The 21,380-nt window shown below is 45.0% G+C and overlaps 1 protein-coding gene across 1 annotated transcript in view; it reads right to left on the bottom strand.

The window, feature by feature from the left end:
- herc2 (HECT and RLD domain containing E3 ubiquitin protein ligase 2) overlaps nucleotides 1-21,380 on the bottom strand; it is a 55,715-nt gene that overhangs the window by 30,038 nt on the left and 4,297 nt on the right. Inside the window, 36 exon segments of the mRNA XM_061682806.1 lie at nucleotides 254-438; nucleotides 525-707; nucleotides 1,447-1,639; nucleotides 1,745-1,932; nucleotides 2,696-2,887; nucleotides 3,183-3,334; nucleotides 3,478-3,614; nucleotides 3,689-3,865; nucleotides 4,985-5,112; nucleotides 5,474-5,669; nucleotides 6,008-6,135; nucleotides 6,226-6,358; nucleotides 6,620-6,834; nucleotides 7,429-7,579; nucleotides 8,166-8,269; nucleotides 8,340-8,516; nucleotides 8,732-8,917; nucleotides 8,988-9,143; nucleotides 10,010-10,197; nucleotides 10,278-10,456; nucleotides 11,325-11,449; nucleotides 11,610-11,838; nucleotides 12,045-12,245; nucleotides 13,267-13,460; nucleotides 13,666-13,917; nucleotides 14,648-14,761; nucleotides 14,840-14,921; nucleotides 14,923-14,998; nucleotides 15,944-16,095; nucleotides 16,181-16,369; nucleotides 16,503-16,676; nucleotides 17,060-17,231; nucleotides 17,479-17,583; nucleotides 17,670-17,811; nucleotides 18,740-18,840; nucleotides 18,913-19,132. Of these exon segments, the coding sequence (XP_061538790.1) occupies nucleotides 254-438; nucleotides 525-707; nucleotides 1,447-1,639; nucleotides 1,745-1,932; nucleotides 2,696-2,887; nucleotides 3,183-3,334; nucleotides 3,478-3,614; nucleotides 3,689-3,865; nucleotides 4,985-5,112; nucleotides 5,474-5,669; nucleotides 6,008-6,135; nucleotides 6,226-6,358; nucleotides 6,620-6,834; nucleotides 7,429-7,579; nucleotides 8,166-8,269; nucleotides 8,340-8,516; nucleotides 8,732-8,917; nucleotides 8,988-9,143; nucleotides 10,010-10,197; nucleotides 10,278-10,456; nucleotides 11,325-11,449; nucleotides 11,610-11,838; nucleotides 12,045-12,245; nucleotides 13,267-13,460; nucleotides 13,666-13,917; nucleotides 14,648-14,761; nucleotides 14,840-14,921; nucleotides 14,923-14,998; nucleotides 15,944-16,095; nucleotides 16,181-16,369; nucleotides 16,503-16,676; nucleotides 17,060-17,231; nucleotides 17,479-17,583; nucleotides 17,670-17,811; nucleotides 18,740-18,840; nucleotides 18,913-19,132 (5,876 nt within the window).

The raw sequence follows: 21,380 nt of genomic DNA, 5'->3' as shown, positions 1-21,380 counted from the left end.
ACTAACAAATAAGAATAGAGATATTATAGTGTGTGAACAACAATAATACCTGCACCTCACATGCACATTATGTTGTTAATCATGCAAAATAAGTTTTTCAGCCGATTACTCGATAGGATAATTGGTAGAATAATCGATTTCAAAATGATTCCATAGCTACTGTCACTTGACAAAATGACTTCAGACTTGCTCGAGACTTAAATGTTAAGCGTTTATTAAGACTGTATGACATGATCCCATCTGCGACACTCACCTGTCGCTGCAAGGTGACAGCGCTGAAGGAGTGGTTGCCCTCCACAATGCGGATGAGCAGGCCGATCCACGCGGAGGTGCTCAGCGTGCTGCACATTTGGGGCATGAGTGCGATGCTGCGGATGAAGCCCAGCGTGCACCAGCTCTTGTGCTGCTCCCGGGACACCAGCCTGTGAGTGTGACAGCCTGACGGCAAGCGAGCAGAAGATAAGAATTACACCAAGCGCCTTTTATTTCTTTGCAAAAAATATGACAGTGCGCGGTTTAGCTACCCGTCTTGTCGTTAGCCGCGCTTTCCACGAGCATCCTGAGGAGGCCGCAAAGGGTGCGCGTGGCGTCCGTTTGCAACACGTCGGCGTAGATCCCAGAGGACAGCGCTAACGTCTTGAGCAGGTTGACGGTGCTCGTTAGCATCATGGCAGTTGGGTGGCTGCTCTTTTCCACTGGCTCGCCTTCTGGAACAATGACAAGAAAGTTCTAAAAGGACTACAGAGGGTAATAAGTCCCAAACCCACCTGCAATAGGTGAAAATCGTTTTCGTTCATGGGCCACATTCACCCCAATTTGATCCCAAGTGAGCCAGACCGAGTATATTCGTGGCCTAATAAGATCTACGTAATAACAGCTCAAATGTTTTTTTCCCCATTGTTTTGGTGCAAATAAGTACAAGTACATTGGGAAAATATTCACAATTATTGATGATCATCTTGTTGAAAATCATGAGCAATATGAACTCTCTTAACAAAAATGAGTGCAATTTCAACATTATGAATCAGTATTTACATGTGCAAACGACATATCTCAGTGGCTCTATATACTGTATGTGCCTTTTATAAAACATCTCATTAAGCTCTAGAAGTTAATTTAAATATACATAAATTTACAAATCCATCTGGAAATCTTGGCAAACTCAACTGACTCATCACACAAGCTCAAGGGGGAACAGTAAAGCCCTCGACTTGTAAATGTATACATAAAAATACAAAAAGATGGGGCAGTCCATAAGAAAAAAAAAAAAAAAGGGGTTTCCACCAAACCAACCTCTTTTGAACTTAAGCTGTTGACTGAAATTTTACAATATTCAGTGTCTTAAAATATTTCTATAGGACGTATTCATTTTCACGGAATTTTATTCTTCACAGTGGAAAGTTGGTACAGAATTGGTGATAAAGTAACAGCCGCGTGTGAACTGACCCGCGTCGTCTTCCGTGTCAGAGTCCTCGGCGGCAGGCTGGACGGCAGGCGGCGGTTCGGCCAGCTTGAGGTCGTACTTGCCCTCCTTCCCCATCCGATAGGAGTTGGTGCTGCTCGTGTCCCACTGGACTCGGATCCAGCCGTCCTCGCCCAGCTCGCCGATGACCTGGCCGAGACCCGGTGCTGGACCGTCCTGGATGCCAAATAGACACGCATTCGGAAAACATGCTGCCTACGACATTGGGTACATCTGCATAATTGAACAAAATTGACCACAATAAACTAAGTACGTCCATACCTGATCTCCCCATTTCCAGTCCACTCCCCTCATGACCCGGGTGCCTATTTTCATCAGGGCCGCCAGCTCCGGGCCGGAGGCGGGAACTGGCGCGGGGACCGTCTCCTTCCTGGACTCTTCCAGAACGGTGGCCGAGCCGCCGTGCGCCGACAAGCTCAGATCTTCATCGCTGCTGTCGGTGCTCGGTCCTGGTGGACAAGTCACACCTTTGCCCAGTGGTTCTCAAATTTGTTCTATTTTTTTTTTTTTTTTTTTTTTTACACCAAACACCACCTTAAAAAATACTTGCTGCTCCAAGTACCACCATCATGACCACCACTAAAATATCATAGTATAGTAGTCTTCATCAAAACACAAAAGATGTATTCCTAAAAAGTATGCCTAATATTACTGCATCATTATGCATTTTAAACATTAGCACTGTATTAAAATATAGGAAAATGTAAAATAAATAAATAAACTGTCACTGTAACCTGTTAAGGTTTAAATGCAAGTATACTGAACTTAAAAAAAAATTTTAATACCCCTGAACTGTACTTGGGCAGTGATTCTTTTGCCCAATGTTTGTGAAAAATGAAAAAAAATTACTTAATAACTAAAGAAAATATCACCAAACATTCATACTTGTGTATGAAATCCGCCTTGCCATAGGCCACTCGAGGAAACCCGTATAAATTTGGTATAAGAAAACTTCAAAAACATTTACTTGAATCATGATTCAATTAAATGCACTGCACATAAAAGGTAAATAAAAACTGTTACCTTAATAATTTATTTGCAACAAAGTTCTTAAAGATTAATAGTAAATGTACTGAAGTTAAAAAAGTTAAATACAACGGGACAGTACCTACGCAGTGATTTTTTCCGTGCCACTAGAGGGAGACGGTGTACCACTACAGAATCACTGCCTTAGCCTACATCGATTGATGACGCTAACGCCAGTCTACTCACCTATGAGCCTGAGGATGCTCTGCGTGAGGGCCAGGATGCCTGAGTTGAGGAGGAGGCTCAGGCTGTTGGCGGCATGCTTGAGCGACAGCATGTGTATCATGGCCAGAAGGAAGCGGGCCTGCGGGATGGTGCCCAGGCTCGGTCCCGCAGGGTTCTCGTTGGTGATGGTTTGCAACGGAACAGGCTGCACCCCTGGTTTTCAGAAAAATACATGTACAGTTTGGCACTGTGTTTTTTAGCGTTTCCATTGTAAAGAGTCACAGAGCATCCAATTTATACGATAAAACTCTTATGCACCCTTTCATTGGAGTACAAGTCACAGTAGTATTCTTTTCTTGTGTAAGTTGGAGCCAACTATGAATATGCTGCTTTTTTATATAGTTCGGTCGACAGAACAACGTTGGGGTTTAGCGGTACAAGTATTTGTTGATGTGGCCCTTTACTAAAAAGAACACAAACTATTGACGTTACAATATGGTGCGCTTACCGAGCTCTTTAAAGCGGGTGCTCGCTTCCAGCAGGATGTTGCGAACGTTGTGGATGGCCCAGGAATACAACTTGCCAAAAGTCACCTCCAGGAGCATGCGGTTGAAGGGGGGAATCAGGTCCACATCCTTCAAGCAGTCGGAAAGGGGCTCTCTGAAGATCAAAAAATACCGTTAGCGCTTTTAATCGTGTTTGCAAAGAATCGGTGCCACTACGTGTGACGTCACGGTGAAAAGGTCTACATACACGCAAGTAAACAAATAAACATCCAACCATGTATATTGATGCCAAGTTACCCGATGTTGGTTGCTTCTGGTATGACCCTCTGCCAACCACACAACATGGCATACTGCACCGACGGCAGCAAGAAGCTCTTAGAGGCCAACTTCAACATGGTGTCGATGCCCTCCAACCGCACCTCCGCCCTCTCCAGCTATCAACAAACATGCGTTTAGCTGGGTCTCCACTTTGTACTCGGCGACAACGGTGACATTTTTGCTCCGTCACCTGTTTGAGGAGACACTTTCTCATCTTCTCCACGTCCAGGGGCTCCTCTTTCAGCGCAAACTCCACGATTTTAGCCATCAGGCTGGACTGGGGGAAGGCGCCGTGCACGCTGTGCTTCAGCCAGCGGTATTTGTGGACATTGTCCACCGTGCTCAGAATGGGCTCCCACTTGTCCTGCTGCGACAGAGTGTGTGCTTATAGCAACAGGGCTGGCCAATTTTTGATTTATTTATTTAAAAAAATAAAAATAAAAAAAAAAAAGGCAGCTGAGCCAGGTCATTTGTAAAGAAAAGGTAAAAAAAATAAAGTTGAAATTGTTTATTTTGAGAATGAAATCGTTCATCTTTTCTGTTAATAATTGATTTAATTCAAATTAATTAACCAATTATTTAATCAAACTAATTTTAAAGGTCAGGGAATGTGAAATAGTTGATTTTAATAAAATGCATCTTAATTTTTTGATGTCATATAAAATAGAATTAACCAATTATAGAATATTTTTAAGTAAAAATGTGCATTTAAACAATTTAAATAAATTCAAATTTTTAATTATATTATTTACAATACATTTAATTATAGTTAATAAATTATTGAATCATATGATTGTTTTAAGTTAGTCTTTCTAAATTAGTTTATTTTTCACATCATTTACCATTTCATTATAATTAATTAACAACTTATTTAATCAAATCAAATGTTTAAGTCGATATGTGTTTGTATGATAGTTTAAATTAATTTAAAAAAAATAAGTTTCTAAAAAATAAGTTAATGTTAAATAAAAAAGTTTGTGTATTGGAATAACATTTTAATCTAAATGAAATGTTTATAATTATAATATATATATATATATATATATATATATAATTATAATTACCGAACCACTTATTAAATACAATACTTTTTAAAGGTTAAACTGTGCATGCAAAACATTTATTTTAACACTTAAATCTCATTTTTAAAGTATATTAACCATAATTAATCATTTAATATAGTATTTTTTATTTAAGTACCCATGTATAATTCCAATGAAATATGTCATTTTATTTATTTAAAAATGTATATGCATTTATTTTACTATCTTTTTATCAACCGATGATTTAACGAGATAAATAAATACAAATTAAAAAAATATTTTTTTTAAAAATAGATTTTACTTAATCCCATTGAAATGAATGCAACAAATATTACAGGACTCTTGCTAATGTAAATGGTTGGTGGGCCGTACTTAGCCCGCGGGGGATGACTTGCCCACCCATGCTATAGCTTCTTGCAATTAAACAATGGATAAAAAAGTACTTTAGCGGTCTTGCTTGTAGGTGATTTCCTGTCAGCCACTGTAGGGCCGATATTGAGATTCGCTTCTCCTTGTATGGTCCCTTCATTCTCCAGCTTTGGCTCTTCTACGTCACTCGACTTTTTAGGTACTAGAGAAGACAAACACCATAATGAACATATTTGTGGAAAAACAATACAGTGGTACCTTGTCTTACGTCTTTAAATTGTTCCGTTACCAAGGTCGTAACTCAATTTACTCGTATATCAAAGACATTTTCACCTCTGAAATGAAATGGGTGGGGTGGAACGGGCTAGATCACGAATAGCGAAATTCTGCAGGCAACTGACGCCCAATTATAATTGCATTGACTTTTGAAACACAAAAATTCTTGAATAAGCGGGGATAAAAAAAAAACTAAAAAAACTAAAATAGATCAATTTAAAAAAACATGTTGAGACACTCCCAAGTCAAGGTATCACTTTATGTGGGATTTTTGGCACCACCCCTACCTCTTTTCTTCCGCCGGTCTCTGATAAGCTTCTGTGCGATCCTACGCCAACGTGGCTGAGAACTGAGCAGCTTCAACTTGGACACGATGGACAGGTCATTGCTCACCGCCGGGCGCAACTCATTGAACAGGAAGCGCAGTCGCTCGATGACCGGGGCGCACACTTCTTTGTAGGAGCGACCCTGCTCCTGATGGGTCTGAAAAGATACGCCGGCCAGCACTCGATTAAATGGGCACAAATGTGGCATCATTTGATAAAATTATGCAAAAGGAAAAAAATCAATTATATGGGCAATTTTTAAAGCACGTAAGGAAAAATAGTTTAAAACAAGGAAAATATATCTTTGTTTTTTTTTAAATACCAAAAAAAATGCAAATAAGGAAACTGTTAAAAAAACAGTGAACAAAATACAAAAAACATTAACATGCGAATTAATTGTTTAAAAATAGTCTGACTGTGTTCAAGCTAAGACGATCACATTTCGAGTTCTAGTCGTTTTTTTATTAGCTCAATCAACATGTTCATCATCCCTACCTTGATTAAAGAACACTTTGCCTGGTAGACCATACGGCACACGTCAATCACTGATTTAGGGAGGGACCTCTGCTTCCCTTGGTCCACCCCCAAGGCACATTGGCTGACCAGAGAGAGAGCAACGTGACCTGATTGAAAAAATAATCCTTTTAAAAGAGGCACAAGGAAAACCATCCAGTTGGCATAACTATCTCAGTGGTGGCCTGTTGCTTGGTTACCGAGGTCCTGATGTTTGAGCAAGCAGCACAGCAACAGGCGGCCCACTTCCTCCACGGGGTGCTCCGGTGGGAAGGTGATGGGTGTGATAAGATGGTACTGCTTACAGCAGCGCTCTATTTGGCATAGGAAGTCCTGCGAGTTAAAAAAACAACAACAAAAAAGAAAAAAAAATGTGAGGCCATGTGAGGCTGCCCACTTTGTACCCGGAAACGTCATTTTTGTTGTGAAATATCAGGTAATACAACATGGGATTTTTGATTGGTCGTTACATCTGCGACGTTGCAACGCCGTTCACCTGCAATTTACATTTTGAATCGCAGCAAAACTAGTTACCGACGGTCGGCCACCCGTGAAAAGTATTTGCAGAATCTTGCACAGTTTGGCCCGCGTTACCTTCACAGTGTGGTCCTGAGTGTTGTTGTCGGCGATGGCCTGCAGGAAAGGCTGCGCGTGGTCGCTTAGGGTTATCCGGCGAGAGTACAGCTTGGCTTTATCCGGCGCGGTGGTCCCCAGGGAGCTGCAGTGGTCCTCGTCCTTCTCCTCGTTGTAGTTGTAGTGGATCTGGCTGGTCTGCAAGCCGCCGGAGAAGATGGAGGACTGCAGCCATGCTGTGCAAAGTATCAGGGGGACAGAAAAGGGCTGGGTAATTAACTGTTAGTCGATTAATCGCGTTTTTAGGTTAGGCCGATTTTTTTTCTTTGCGGCTTCAGTACTACAAAGCGGGTCACCGTCATTTTCACGTTTTTGCGCATAAGAAAGGAGCCCGGTTGAAGGCCATCGCATAGTCAAATGAATTGAACATTTAATTTTAAGGAGAGAAGGGCCCCCTCCTTGAGCCGTCACTTTATTGTGGTGGAGGAGTTTGTGTGTGGGGGATTTCAGAGTAGAGCCGCTGCTCCTCCACATTGAGAGGAGCCAGATGAGGTGGCTCGGGCATCTGATTCGGATGCCTCCCGGACGCCTCCCCGGTGAGGTGACCCCGGGGACGACCCGGGACACGCCGGAGAGACTACGTCTTTCGGCTGGCCCGGGAACGCCTCGGGATCCCCCCGGAAGAGCTGGTTGAAGTGGCCGGGGAGAGGGAAGTCTGGGCGTCTCTGCTAAAGCTACTGCCCCCGCGACCCGACCTCGGATAAGCGGTAGAAAATGGATGAAAGGATGGATGGATGGATGGATGGATGGGGGAGAGAAGGGGAACCTACTGGCACATTCGATCTCCATGGGTGACAGGGGGGTGCTCTTTGCCAGGTAGGACGCGTGGAGACCCAGCAGCAGGCCCAGATTCCTTTCTGTGTCAATGAGAGGGGACGACAGACTGCTGAGGTCCGGAGTGGTGACCATCTCCTGGTTCGGCTGGAAATAGAAAATCTGACTTTTACAATCACACTTCAGTTCATTTTCACCATGATACTTGACAACAGTCACCGTGCACAATAGAAATATCGTTAACCCATGCATAATCGTGGTTTGGCATTTGCAAGTTTTTTTTAACCTATTCTCTGTTATTAGCTGCAAAGCTTGGCCTTTTCTTTGGTCTTTCGGCTAGCCTGGGAGCGCCTCAGGATTTCCCCAGATCGGCTGGATGAAGTGGCTGGGGAGAGGGAAGTCTGGGCGTCCCTGCTAAAGCTACTGCCCCCGCGACCCGACCTCGGATACATGGTAGAAAATGGAAGGAGGTATATTAAAAAAAAATAAAATAAAAAAAAAATAAAAAAAGAAAAAGCATTTATTTAAAGTGCCAAAAAGTGAGTTTAAATACTGTTGGTGTAAATTGCTGGTGCCCATTTGTTTCCCATGGGTCAGTTTGTGCTTACATGTTATTTAGTCTAGTATGCTAGTCAGTGCCAGCAGGGTTTGGTCCCCATCCCCCACAAGAAGAACCACTAAAAATGATTGACAAGTACCACACTTCAAAAGTGTGCTGGCATAGTAGGTATACCTCCATATACTGGCCGACACAGAACGCCTGCATAGACTCTCTGGTGTCCTCAAACTGCAGGGCGGCTTCCAGAGCAACTACCGGGTCTTCTCCCGCAAACTGGGCTGTGAGAGGCCAAACACTTTAGTATACCCACCTCAAGTATGAAAATAAGTTTAAAATCAAATCCATTACCAAGGACGCTGTTTCCCGTGAGCGACTGGGACTGAGCCTGAAAGTCCTTGATGTCGTAGACCCGTCCATCGATGACCGTCCAGAAGCCGCCGTCTTTGTTGTGGTTCTCCAGGTCGGCCTTGCGGATGAGGGACACCTCTTCGTTGCTCTTAGAGCTCTGCCCAGTGAAAAACGACCCTGCCCCAACACAAGCAAAGTTAGTCACCTAGCAGAGGTGGCAAAAGTACTCATATGCTGTATTGTAATACAGGTACAGATCCAAAACATTTTTTTAAAAGACTGTCAAAAAAAAGGACTGATTCAACTGCTGTACTTAAAGAAATAAGGACAGAGTGAAATAGTATAAAAGTAGAGATTCAAAATGTACTTAATATACAAAGATCTTGGTGTACCCATAATGCCAGGCCATGCCAGATCCTCATTGTCATCCTTCTCGTGACCAGGGGCCAGGTGGTTGAAGCGGTCCAGATGCTCCAAGAGTCCGGCCAGGAGAGGGATGGAGCCCGTCTCCTGCATCAGGCCAGCGTCGATGGTGAGGAGGAGGACGATGGAGACCACCAACTCTGGCAAGAGCACACCTACCACAGGAACACAGATAGTACAATTCACGCGTCATGTAAAACAACCAAACACAGTGCAGCTTCTTACCCGTCAGGTCTCCTTCAATGACATGAGATACTTCGGCAAAATGGCGATGCCCGGTGGAGGCGATGCTGGTGGCTACGGGGAGGATGTCGCAGATGTGGGTGCACAGCAAGGCGATGTACTTTTTCAGCAGCGAGCCGACGCCCAGGAGCTCACGATCTGACAAACAACAGAGGGAAGTTGTAGTTCGAGTCAAATGCTTGAGGGCAGTGGTTCTCAAACGTTTTACACCATCTAAAAAAAATATATATATACTACATCATGACCAACATTCAAGTATAGTAGCGCAGCAGGAACTAAGTGCACATCAAAAATGAAACAGGTTCTTTTCCTAAAACAAATACTTCATATTATTGTAAACCACTGTAACATTGTGCAGTTTTATCATTAGCTCTGGGATTAAAAATAGGAACATTGTTACTTGAATGTTTAGAAACAAACAGATCTTCAAGATTAAATGCAAATATATTGAACTTAAAAGTTAAATACAACTGAACCGTACTTTTTGCTTACCAAGAGAGGGAGAGCTGTAATATTTGTTGCATTAATTTAGATGTTTTTTTTAAAACCTTGTTTCTTCCTAATTGATTAATTAAATGTATTTATTTTTATTAATAATTGAACCCGGGTCCTCAAAACTGTGAGGCTGACACACTAACCAGTCGGCCACCGTGCCGACTTGGTTGATTATTTATAATTAAAGGAGAATAAATTATTTTATTATTAAAGTACCCCATTTATTTAAATCTTTGTTTTAACCTCATCTATGAATGACCTGGCACATTCGCCCAATTTAAAAATGAAATGATTTCCTCGAGGACAAAGTGTTTTCCTTGCCCTGAAGTGTTTGGCTTTTGTACTTTTTTACACTACAAAAAAAAATAAAAAATCGAATTGCAGCAAAATTTGTCAAGTCGGGCACTCATGAAAACTATTTGGAGCATCACGCACACTGCATGACAATTCAGTCGCGTTTGGCCACGACGCTCGGTGCACGGCGGGCTTAACCTAAATGCACCACTCACTGTATCCGTTGACGTTGACCTCGTCGTTGATACCGAGGTAGAGCTTGCTGACCAGCAGCCTCTGGAAGCGCAGCAGCAGGTCCAAGGACGCCGAGCGCTCCTTGCTGTCGTGCTCTGCCTCTAAATAGTTAGAGATGCGTAGATGGGCAATGTCCTTCAGCCTGGCGATGGTCTGCGACGCGATATTCCTGCAACACGATCCGACACGTTAGCCTCCTGCCATGTTCAGTACGCATAAGAATACAGGTTCGAATGAAGCTATAGATACCTCAGAAGTTGCTGCACAAGCTGTACCAGAGGCAGTATTTGCTTGCCGGCCGACTCGTAGATGCCGGTGTTGATGAGGTCTTTGTCCAGGATGGCGCGACAGCGGTGCATGGTGGAAGCGTTAGCCTCCTGCTCGTCTATCTCCTTCTCCTTTTGCGCCTCCTTCTTGGCTTCAATGTCCTGTCAGAGAGAATAGTGAGCAAGCCAAAAAAGATTTCAATATTTACTCACTCAGTGGGAGGCCCCTGGAAAGTCCGAAAAATTAAGCGCCAGTTTCACAGACGGACACGGGAATGGGTGCACGTCCATCATGACAGGGCACCTGAAAAATTCTTGCCCCGCCCAAATTTAACAGGAAGTCGGCCATTTCGGTTCAAAGCAATTCGATTTTGGGCGAATTCCAGGGCCTGTACGTCGACAAACTCCTACTCGAGAATTCACGCAAATGAGCCCCAATCACAAGCAGTCTAGGTCCTAGACAGATGGGTGACACCAAACTACAACATTTTCATGCTAGTAATTTATTTCCTTCAATTTAATGCATCTTAACTATAAAATGGGGGGGGGGGGTGAATAGTACTAAGTGTCTGCATTGCCTTTATCAGAATCAGAATCAGAATCATCTTTATTTGCCAAGTATGTCCAAAACACACAAGGAATTTGTCTCCGGTAGTTGGAGCCGCTCTAGTACAACAAACAGTCAATTTACAGAACACTTTGGGGACATAAAGACATTGACAAAAAACAATTGTGCAAAAAGATGCAGAGTCCTCTAGCACTTAGAGCAGTTCGAACGACTAATATTGCAATAGTCCGGTGCAATGACCATTGTGCAAAGGGCGCTGAGACTTCAAGGAGTGTATGCGGTTTAAAGTGACGAGTAGTGCGATCATCTGGGACAATGTCGGTTGTGCAAATGTTACAGTTTATTATTTATCGTTTATCGTTTATTAACGATTATTGCCCCTATGCTTTTTCCAGAAATGACTTACTGCAGGCTTCTGATTGGCTAAAAAAATGGCCTCAAAGTTAGGTTTTGAGAGCTGACCTGTATCTCTGCAGCGATGGCCGCCTTCAGAGCAGATTCCAAGCCGCCGTCGGCCATCAGGCTGCTGACCAGCAGGTCGATCATAAAGCGGCGGCCGGGGGTCACGCTCCTCTCATTTCCAGAAGCTAAGAAGGCACAAAAAGGTCATTATCAATGTCACTGTTTTAAATTAAAGCGTGAGGTAGTCAATCACTTTTCCATCACCCGGAAGTACACTGGCACCTATTTTTTTTTGACAAACATCATGAAAATGTCTACAGAATGCAATTGTAGTGTTGCACTTACCAGTATTGGGCAGCAACGAGGACAAGGCCCTGGCCCGCTCCTCGGCGGTGGGCAGCAGCACGGACCACCCGCTTTGCAGCACGGCCTGAGCGGCCGCCTGCACCGTGTTGAGCACGCCGGCGTTGCTGGCGAGCACCACCACGGTTTGCTTGAGATTGTTCAGCAGGGTGCTGCCGAGCCCCAAGCCCAGCTCTTCCGGGTCCACCTGGTTACTAATGGCAGCGTGGAGCTGCAGCGACAAATACAACGAGCTTCAACTTCCAATCAGAGTATTAGTCCTTTTTTTTCCATTTTTAATTGGAAACCCAAAATTACAAAACGCATGTGACTGATTACTAGTCTACTAGTTGACTAATCGGGTCAACTCCTTGTACACAGTGAATGGCGCGGAGATTAGAGTGCTCCACAGGGGAAGCGTGTTTATGTAAAGACTACCTGGAGCCGGAGCAGGTTGAGCGCGGCGACCACCATGCACTCCTTCTCCTGCGCAGGAGGCCAGTCCGAGCTGCCGTCCATGCCCTCGCTGACCTGTCGCAGGAGCAGGTCCAGCTGCTCGAAGGTCATGGGGCACACGTCCACCACGAAGGGAACGCGCTGACCAACGGACCACTCTGAGCACGAGGACCACACGAAACTCTGGAAAATAGAGGAAAGCAAGCTCATCTTGGCCTATTATGAAAATTGACTTGTACAATGGAGCCCCACATATTCGAGATTTGGCATTCGTGGAATTTTGTGTGGGGGGGGGGGGGTCCTATCTCGCTTATTTGCAGTATTTTCTTCCCCAATCTCCCCGCTTATGCATATTTATTTTTTTCCCATGGTGCCAATTATTTGCAGATCCACTATACACATACAGTGGCACCTTGATTTACGAATGCCCCAGCTCACAAGTTTTTTTTTTTTTTAGTTATGAGCCGTCGATTTGTCAATTTTTTTCCGTGTCACAAAACAAAATTAGAGTTCCAAGTAAGCTTTAGATTCACTGCCGCTCGAGTGATGTGGGGGTGGGGGTGGGGGGGAATGGAACACTTAAAGTGCGGTAATGCCCTCGCATGTGGGCAAGGAAAGCCATAGTCGCTGATGCACTTTAGACTGTTTATTATTATAATACCATGATAAAATGTTTTTGTCATGAAATAAAATGTCCATGTAAAATAATTTGAATGTAGTCATACTTTTTATTTTATTATTTTTTTTAAACTCATCTACAAATGAGACATCCATTTTAAAAGTCAAACATGGCCCTTGAGTGCAAAAGCTGCCCACTGCCTTTTGTATGGTCAAATTGGCTTTGTGCACACACCATTCATTTGCAGTCTGGACGCAGAGGGGCGAACGGCTACTGCTCCGTCGGAATTCTCAAGAGACTTCCAAAGTCTCCATTAACGCCACACTAGACATGTTGCTCGTGTAAGTACATTTGCAACACCGAGTAGGCTCGCTTTGTTTCATCCCCTAGCTTCACCCACAGTCGTCATGGTAACAAAATCTCTACTTTGAATTTGCATGAAACAGAACGGCACCCCTGAAAGCAGCGTAGTATGCAGTATGATCAGTGGATGTTAAGTCTCTTGTGATTTGTTTTTATCTTTGATGTATTTTGACTTTGAGAACCTGTATTAACGCTTTTAAATTGTGAAATTTGAATAATCACCTGTCCCGGGCCACAGGAGATGCCCACGATGTGTTTGGACTTGAGACCCGGCAGAGCCTTGGGGTTCTTCTTGTTGTAAAAGAGCGTGTCGAAGTGCTGCAGCTTGTCGTTGCTGCCCCAGCTGTGCACCTCGCCGTCATCAGTCAGGACGAGGCAGTGCGACGAGCCCACGGCCACGTCCACCACTTTCTTACCTGAATACAAACATAACAAGCGGCTCGCTAGCAGAAGTGTTTTTCATATTTTATTAGGTTTTAAATTGGTGAACCACATGGGATTTATTTCTACAAGTCTGCTTGACTACCTTTTACTAACAGTGCTGTACAGAAGGCCATGACGATAGATTTGTACAAAATATGGATGTAATTTTCAGAGCAGCTTGCTCTCCGTCCGTCTCACCCTGTAGACTGTCCAGCACTTTGGGGTAGCGCACGTGCTCGTCCGTGCCGTGGCCCAGGCGCTGGTTGTCGCCCTTGCCCCACGTGTACACTTGTCCGTCCTTTGTGAGCGCCAGCGAGAACTGGCTGCCGCAGCACACCTTGACGATGTCCAAGTCCTGCAGCTTCTCCACCAGCTTGGGCGTCTTGCAGCCGTCGCTGCCTCCTCGGCCCAGCTTGCCGTAGTCGCCGTCGCCCCAGGACCAAACTTGACCTGGAGGGACCGGGAAGAACGTTAAAGGACGCCAAGACATTTAATCCAGAGAAATACAGTATTGGGCCTTATTTACTAACGGTTTACACATGCAAAAACCTGCCGCAAACCTGATTGCTCACACAATAAAGTGAAGCCAGGATTCTATTGGAAGTACATGCAGATAGATAGACAACTTTAGCAAAATTCATAACACATTTGGGGGAAAAGCAGACTAGAACATCTGCAGTTTATTTGGGGTTAATCTTAAGCACTTTAATTGGTTTAAATGTGTTTTAATAAGAAAAATATCACTACAATATTGTACTTTATGAACCCAAACAGTAATGACATCAAATGTTGTTGTTTTTTTGCTTTAATTCTATGGACATTGTGCTGCTCATTCTGGTGTGCACACCTTAATATAATACACAAACTGAAATACTTAACATGGAGCCGGTCTTAGCTTCTCAGTACGCCACAGTAATATTTGTAGTTCGTCACAGAGGATAAGGAATATTGGCTGTGAGTATTGTTATATTTTCTGTCTACATGTTTTGCTCTACATTTTATGTTCAAATATCTTTTTGCTTAAAGGGTTGTAACACTGCAACATTAATGGTAGTTTTGTTAGCCTATCTATGGCATTTTAAATTGTTTGCTAGCATTATTAGTGGACATTCCAAAGGAAAAGTTGTTTTAGTTAGCTTAAACTGCTAGTGGCAATAAGCAGCTCGAAGCCTCTCCTCACCGTTCTCCGTGACGGCGAGCGTTTGCGCGTCGCCGCTACCGCACGCCACGTCCACCACCTTCATACCCTTCAGCGCCGTCACCAGCATGGGCGTCAGCTGATCCTCGCTTGAGCCTGCGAGTCAGACGACGTCATATTTACAAGCGAGGCGGCATTTTTTTGTTTGCGAGCGTGATCGGAGGTGGCGCTTACCGTGGCCCAGGCGACCGTAGTTCCCGCGTCCCCACGTGTAGAGCTCACCATCTGCAGTGATGGCGGCGCTGTATGTGCTCCCAGCAGGCCACGTGCACCACCTGCTTTCCTGCTTGCTTCCCGTTGAAGGCGGTGATCATGGTCGGCTCTTCCAGATACCTGAATCCAAAAACTGCATTTGAGGTCGCTGAAATTTTGATTGTGCCCTTGCCGAAAATTTTACAAGCGCTCTGATTCGCTAAAATTACATTTTTAAGGGCTTAACATTTGCCTTGCAAAAAAAAAAAAAATTAAAACAGAACATTTACTGATTATTTGCCAACATTGGTTTAAAAACCTACTTTGAAAGCCTGACCCAGGCATGAAACCCTGACTTTGAAACCCAACCCTTTTCGTGTTAAGGTTAGGGTGAGAGTTAGGGATACCCTAACCCTTAACTTCTACCTATGTTGAAAACCTAGTCCTGTCTTGAACCCCTACTTTTGAAACCTTACCCCAGGCTTGAAACCCAAATTTGAAACCTTCACCAGTATTTTAAACCCTAATCCTTGTTTAAACCATACCCCCTGGCGAGAAACATTTTGTTACAAACCTAGCCCTGCCATGAAAGCCTATTTTGAAATCTTAACCCAGGTTTAAAACTTAACTGAAAACAATGAGCCAGTCTTGAAACCGTAACATTGGCTTCAAACCCTAACCCTGCCTTGAAACCCTAACCCTGCCATGAAGCCCTACAGTTACATGAAAACCTAACTTGAAACCTCGAGCGTGGCTTCAAACCCTAGCCCCAATTTGATATCCTGACCATGCACCCATATTACGCATATTATATACGCATCTTTAAAATACCATGAAATATTTTAAAGAATATCTATAATTTTATAAATACCTGGACAATATATGGTCTGGTGAGATAAGTCTCCGATAAGCCAAAATGGCCTTATAGTTAGGTGGCAATCACGCCACCTGTGACTTTGGAACATTGTAAGTGGTCTGTGAATGAGTTTTCCATTTCTTTTTGAGACATCAGGTAAAGTTCCAGTGTATATGGTTTTTAAAGATGTAAAAAGCTTTGTTGCCATGTGAGCAGAGGGCGGCGCGTACGTGGTGTCGCTGTGTCCGAGGCGGCCGCCATCACCGCAGCCCCAAGAGAAAACTTCCCCGCTGGACGACAAGGCCAGATAGTGCTGCCCCTCCGGGTGGGCCGCCACTTTGGTGATCTTCCTGGAGCTCAGCCCGTAGATGAGCATGGGGGACTGTTGCGTGGGAAACAAAACGAAAACTGTGACGAGAAGTGATAATAGGGACTCGAGGACACTTGTGTAGCATGTGTCCTCTTACCAGGGTGGTGCTCTTGTAGTTTTGGGCATAGACTGCGCCACTGTTGGACAGGATAAGGAAGCCCTTCTCCGAGCACACCACTTGAGTAACGCCCACGTTGGCGAGGGCTTTGCACTGGATGGGCCCGTTCAAGTTGGCGTAAAGCTTCCAGCCCAGGAGGCCGCACGCGATCACCTCCTGCATGTTCCCCTTTGACGAAGAATGAGACGTGCACATTAACATCAATTGGGCAGCGGGGTATCCGAAGCTTGTTTATCACTAAAATGTTGTCTCTAAACACAAAGATAAAACATAAAGACAAAAAAATGACTGAGCAAGTCACCTTGTGCGTAGTGGGCAAGTTGAGTTGCGGTGGACTGCGAGGTGTGGCCAGGCGGTCCAGGTGGGCCAAGATGACCACGGCGGTCTGTCGCAGATCAATGGCCAGGTCGTTGTCCTGGGGCAAGGTCAAGTAGCGCAGGAAACCCTCGTTTGGACTCAGTGGTGCCGAGAGGATCTGGAAATAACAAATTGATCATTTCCACAATATTCACAATATTGCGGTATCACAATGGCCTCGATATCGACGTGGACTTCTCTCAATATAAAATGAGCCATTGTGCTTAAAATATCATTTTGGGCCGGCGACGTCACGTCACTTAGGTTAGAATTTTTTTTTTTTTTTTTAAAGTTACAATTTAAAATTTGAATTTCAAGCCTGAATTTGGTTTTCAAACAAGGGTAAGGTGTCAAAATTAGGGTTATACGATGCCAACAGTTTGACCCTGAAAGGGAATAATCTAATTTCCGTAATTTCCTCTGGGGAAAACTGATTGTAGGCCAAAACCCGATGTGTTCCACCTTAGAGGTGCCATTGGATTTGTAAGACATAACACCGACCTCTGGCTCCTCGTCTGGGATGGGCTCGTCCTTGCTACTGTAGATGTTCTTGAAGCGCTGCAGAAGGGGCAGCAGCGGAGCGCTGGTGCCCTGGGTGGAGCGCTCGTTGTCCATCTCTCGGGTGCCGCTCTCCCACAGGCGCAGCAGGAGCAGGGTGGCGGACAGCAACTGACTGCACACAAGAAGTTGGCCTTGAATGTGGGGCAAGAATACACCTGGAGGTAGGTTTCATTCCGGGACATCTGTGGCTCTCAAAACTATGACATCATGTATGATTTAAACAGTAAACAGTTGAAATTCAGTTGACGAATATAAATGTTCACAGCAGTGAATGACGTGAACGATCAGAATGGTACTGCCTCGATTTGGGCCAGGAAAAACCCTGGTAGTATGGCGCTAGTTGTGGTTTGTGAGGGTACCTGAGCGTGCCCCTCTGCACGGCAAGCTCCAGCAGGATGGCCAGCGCCAGGTGCTGGTCCTGAAGAGGAATGTTGGCCTTGGTGGTGGCGTTTCCGTGGATGTCGCTGCTCCACGGGGAGACGAGAACGCGTGAGAACGCAAGCGGGTTCTTAGTGCGGTGTCGCAAAAGGAGCGCTAGCGGCCTGCTCACCTCAGGAACTTGGTGGCCCTCTCGACCACCTCCAACCACACAGACGACACGGTGCCCTCGTCGAACAGCGTGGCCTCGGGCAGGGCGCGGAGAGCGTCCAGAGATTCCTGGAGGAGCTCACTGCACAGGTCTGCGTCGTCTCCTGCGCCCAAGCAGAGGCTGATGCTTTAGCTAGGTGAGGCTTTCGAGGAAGGGTCACGGTTTTAAAATGGGGTTTCAAGACAGGGTTAGGGTTATGATTTCAAAGGAGGGTTTCAAACCTGGGATCTGGGAATAAATATCAGGTTTCAAGCCTGTGTTAGGATTTTGGATTTAGGGGTTCAGGTTTCAAAGTAGGGTTTCATGCTAGAGTTACGGTTTTAAACAAGGGCTGGGATTTAAAAGTAGGATTTCAAAACCTGTGTTAAAAGTTTAGATTTGAGTTTCAACCCAGGATGAGGCTTTCAAACAAGGGGTAAGATTTCAAATTAGGGTGTCAAGCCACGGGTTAGGCTTTCAAACTAGGGTTAGGATTTAAAAGTAGGGTTTTAAGCCACGGTCAGGTTACAGATGGGAGTTTACGATTTAGAGTTTTTAAACCAGGGTTAGGCTTTAAGATTTGCCAGAGATTGAGATGACAGATTTGGGTTTCAAAACAGGGTGAGGGTGTGAAAGAAATTGTTAGGATTTAAAAGAAGGGTTTCAGGCCAAGGTTAGGGTTGAGGTGCATTTCATAAATGTATGGCGCACTGAGAATGGAAAACATAGCACAGTGCATTTGGCACATTTGGCCAAGAGACTCCACGCGTTACTTTTTAGCCATACGCAGGACCAAATAAAATTATAAAATCGTTAAGTATTATTGTAAAACAAGATACATGTTGGTATATACTGCATTGTTACGGCTTGACGGCCACCAGCTGGATCTGAAACAGAATTTTTGCTCCGGAAAATCGTGATACATCATGGCAAATTTGATTGGCCGTTACATCTGCGATACCATTCACTTGCGATTCAAATTTCTAATGTTAGCAAAACTAACTACTCATAAAAACTATTTGCAGAACCCCGCACACTGGAACTTCTCTTACCAGACCTCCAGGCCCGACGCAGAAAGGCAAAGGCGAACGAGAGCGCCGCCCTGGAGCCCACCACGGCCAAACCTTCCACGCTTTTGCTGTCCGGACGCGGGCTGAAAGAATAAACACCGCACTCAGCAGCGAAGAAACCACATTCGGACTGTGTAACGCTTGTGTCGCAATACCTTTTATTGTCAGCGGCGGGCCGCGGGGAGCTGACGGGGAACTTCCAGGAGAACTTGTCCTTCTCGACCATGCTGTAGCTCAGCGAGATGTGGTAGCGCTCCAGGATGACCAGACGCTGGCAGAGACGTCGCGCCGACAGCGTGCTCTTGGCCATCTGGGCCGAGAGCTTCTGCTGGTCGTCCACCAGCACCATCAGGCAGTCCTTCAGCTCTTTCTCGTCTGGAAACACACAGTCAGCATTCAATCGTTTATGATACTGTACCAAGAGTTTCAAGCCTGGGTTAGGGATTCAGATCACAGTGAGAGATTCAAATTACGGTGTTAAGTCAGGGTTTGGGTTTCAAACAAGGGTGTCAAGCCACAGTTACAAATTCAAATTAGGGTTTCAATCAAGTGTCAGGGTTGAAAATTAGAATTTTAAAGTAGGGTTTTATGGCTTTTTTTTTTTTTTTTTTTTTTTATGGTTTCAAGGCTAATGTTTCAAACAAGCGTTAGGGATTCAAATTAGGGTTTCAAGCCCATGCCAGGCGTTCAAAGTAGGGTTTCAAGCCAGGGTTAGAGTTTCAATCCATGGTTAGGGTTTTCAACAAGATATTTTCTCTTTCTTTGTATTATATTTTGAAGACTTTAGACCAGTCGTCCCCAACCACCGCTCCCTGGGGCATTTGTTACGGGGCCGCAGAGAAAGAATGACCAATGTATATCATTTCTGTTGTATTGCAATTCGCGTGTCAATGTGTTTTATTTTGAAAATTGACCGGATCTTCTCCGCCGCAACAGCGGCGCGTCTCAATTGACACGTCGAGACTGCACACAACGCTTCCGTTTCCGGTGCCGGCCGGCTCGAACGCCTCCGTTTCCCGTCCGAGCGGGCTGGCTAACGGCGGGAAAGCGCAAAGAATGAAATCATTTCATAAACTAATTTAGTTCATTATGTTTACTGGAAAGATGTGTTCGTTTGAACGAAACGTTCGCGAACTGAAACAGCACAACATCAGGAGTCCTACTTAAAATACGAGTTTATCGCAACAGTTAACTCTCACGCAGCAAGTCCGCTCTGATACAGATACAGTCGTAGGTTACCGCTCGACAAAGGCAGAACTACTTTTACGGAGTTCAAAGTCTCCTCTCATTGAGGAGCTACGGAACTGCAGTCTGGTCTGGCTGCCTACAACAACTCCCACTCCTCCAGCGCGCCCACAGTGGACGCACCACGAACGGTGAAGGAGGAAGCAGAAGCGAGGCGAGCGTGTGTGTTTGTATATATGTGTGTGTGTACGCCAATGCAGGCCTATGGGGGCCACAAGCCAGTGCAAACTGTAGGCCCGGATAGATGCAGAGGGTTGCGTCAGGAAGGGCATCCGGCTTAAAACTTTGCCAAACAAATATGAGCGTTCATCCAAAGAATTCCATACCGGATCGGTCGTGGCCCGGGTTAACAACGTCCGGCGCCGTCAACCTGCACGGCGCCGTTGGAAATTCAGCTACTGCGGGTCGAAGTCGAAGAAGAGGTGAAAAGCGGGTTCTTCGGCAGAAAGAGAAGAGAAAAGCACAGAGCCTAGAACTGAATGTGGGGACTTTGAAAGTTGGGAATATGACAGGAAAATCTCGGGAGTTGGTTGACATGATGATCAGGAGAAAGGTTGATATATTGTGTGTCCAGGAGACCAGGTGGAAAGGCAGTAAGGCTAGAGGTTTAGGGGCAGGGTGTCAATTTTTTTACATTGGTGTAGATGGGAAGAGAAATGGAGTCTGGGTTATTTTAAAAGAATAGTTGGCTAAGAATGTCTTGGAGGTGAAAAGAGTATCAGATGGAGTGATGAGGCTGAAACTTGAAATTGAGGGTGTTCTGTATAATGTTATTAGTGGCTATGCCCCACAGGTAGGATGTGACCTAGAGGTGAAAGAGAAATTCTGGAAGGAGCCTGACGAACTAGTTCTGAGCATCCCAGACAGAGAGAGAGTCGTGATTGGTGCAGATTGTAATGGACATGTTGGTGAAGGAAATAGGGGTGATGAAGAAGTGATGGGTAAGTATGGCATCCAGGAAAGGAACCTGGAGGGACAGATGGTGGTAGACTTTGCAACAAGGATGCAAATGGCTGTAGTGAACACTTTTTTTTTTCCCCATAAGAGGCACGAAGATAGGGTGACCTACAAGAGCGGAGGGAGTGAGTATATTGGTAGAAGGATGATGAGGATGGAGCTGCCAGACAAGAGAGCGAGAGGAAGACCAAAGAGAAGATTGATGGATGTCGTGAGGGAAGACATGAGGGCAGTTGGTGTTGGAGAGGAGGATGCAGGAGATAGGCTTACGTGGAAAAGGATGTCGCGCTGTGGCGACCCCTAAAGGGAGAAGCCCAAAGGAAAAGAAGAAGATGCGTGTGTGGGCACAACCACAGCCGGTCCGTGAGTAAAATGCCGACTCCTAACCGGTCACCGGTGCAAAGAAGGTTGGGGAACACTG

The sequence above is a fragment of the Phycodurus eques genome, chromosome 8 (assembly GCF_024500275.1).
Source record: "Phycodurus eques isolate BA_2022a chromosome 8, UOR_Pequ_1.1, whole genome shotgun sequence".
Taxonomy (NCBI): domain Eukaryota; kingdom Metazoa; phylum Chordata; class Actinopteri; order Syngnathiformes; family Syngnathidae; genus Phycodurus; species Phycodurus eques.
This window is presented reverse-complemented; position numbering and strand designations above follow the sequence as displayed.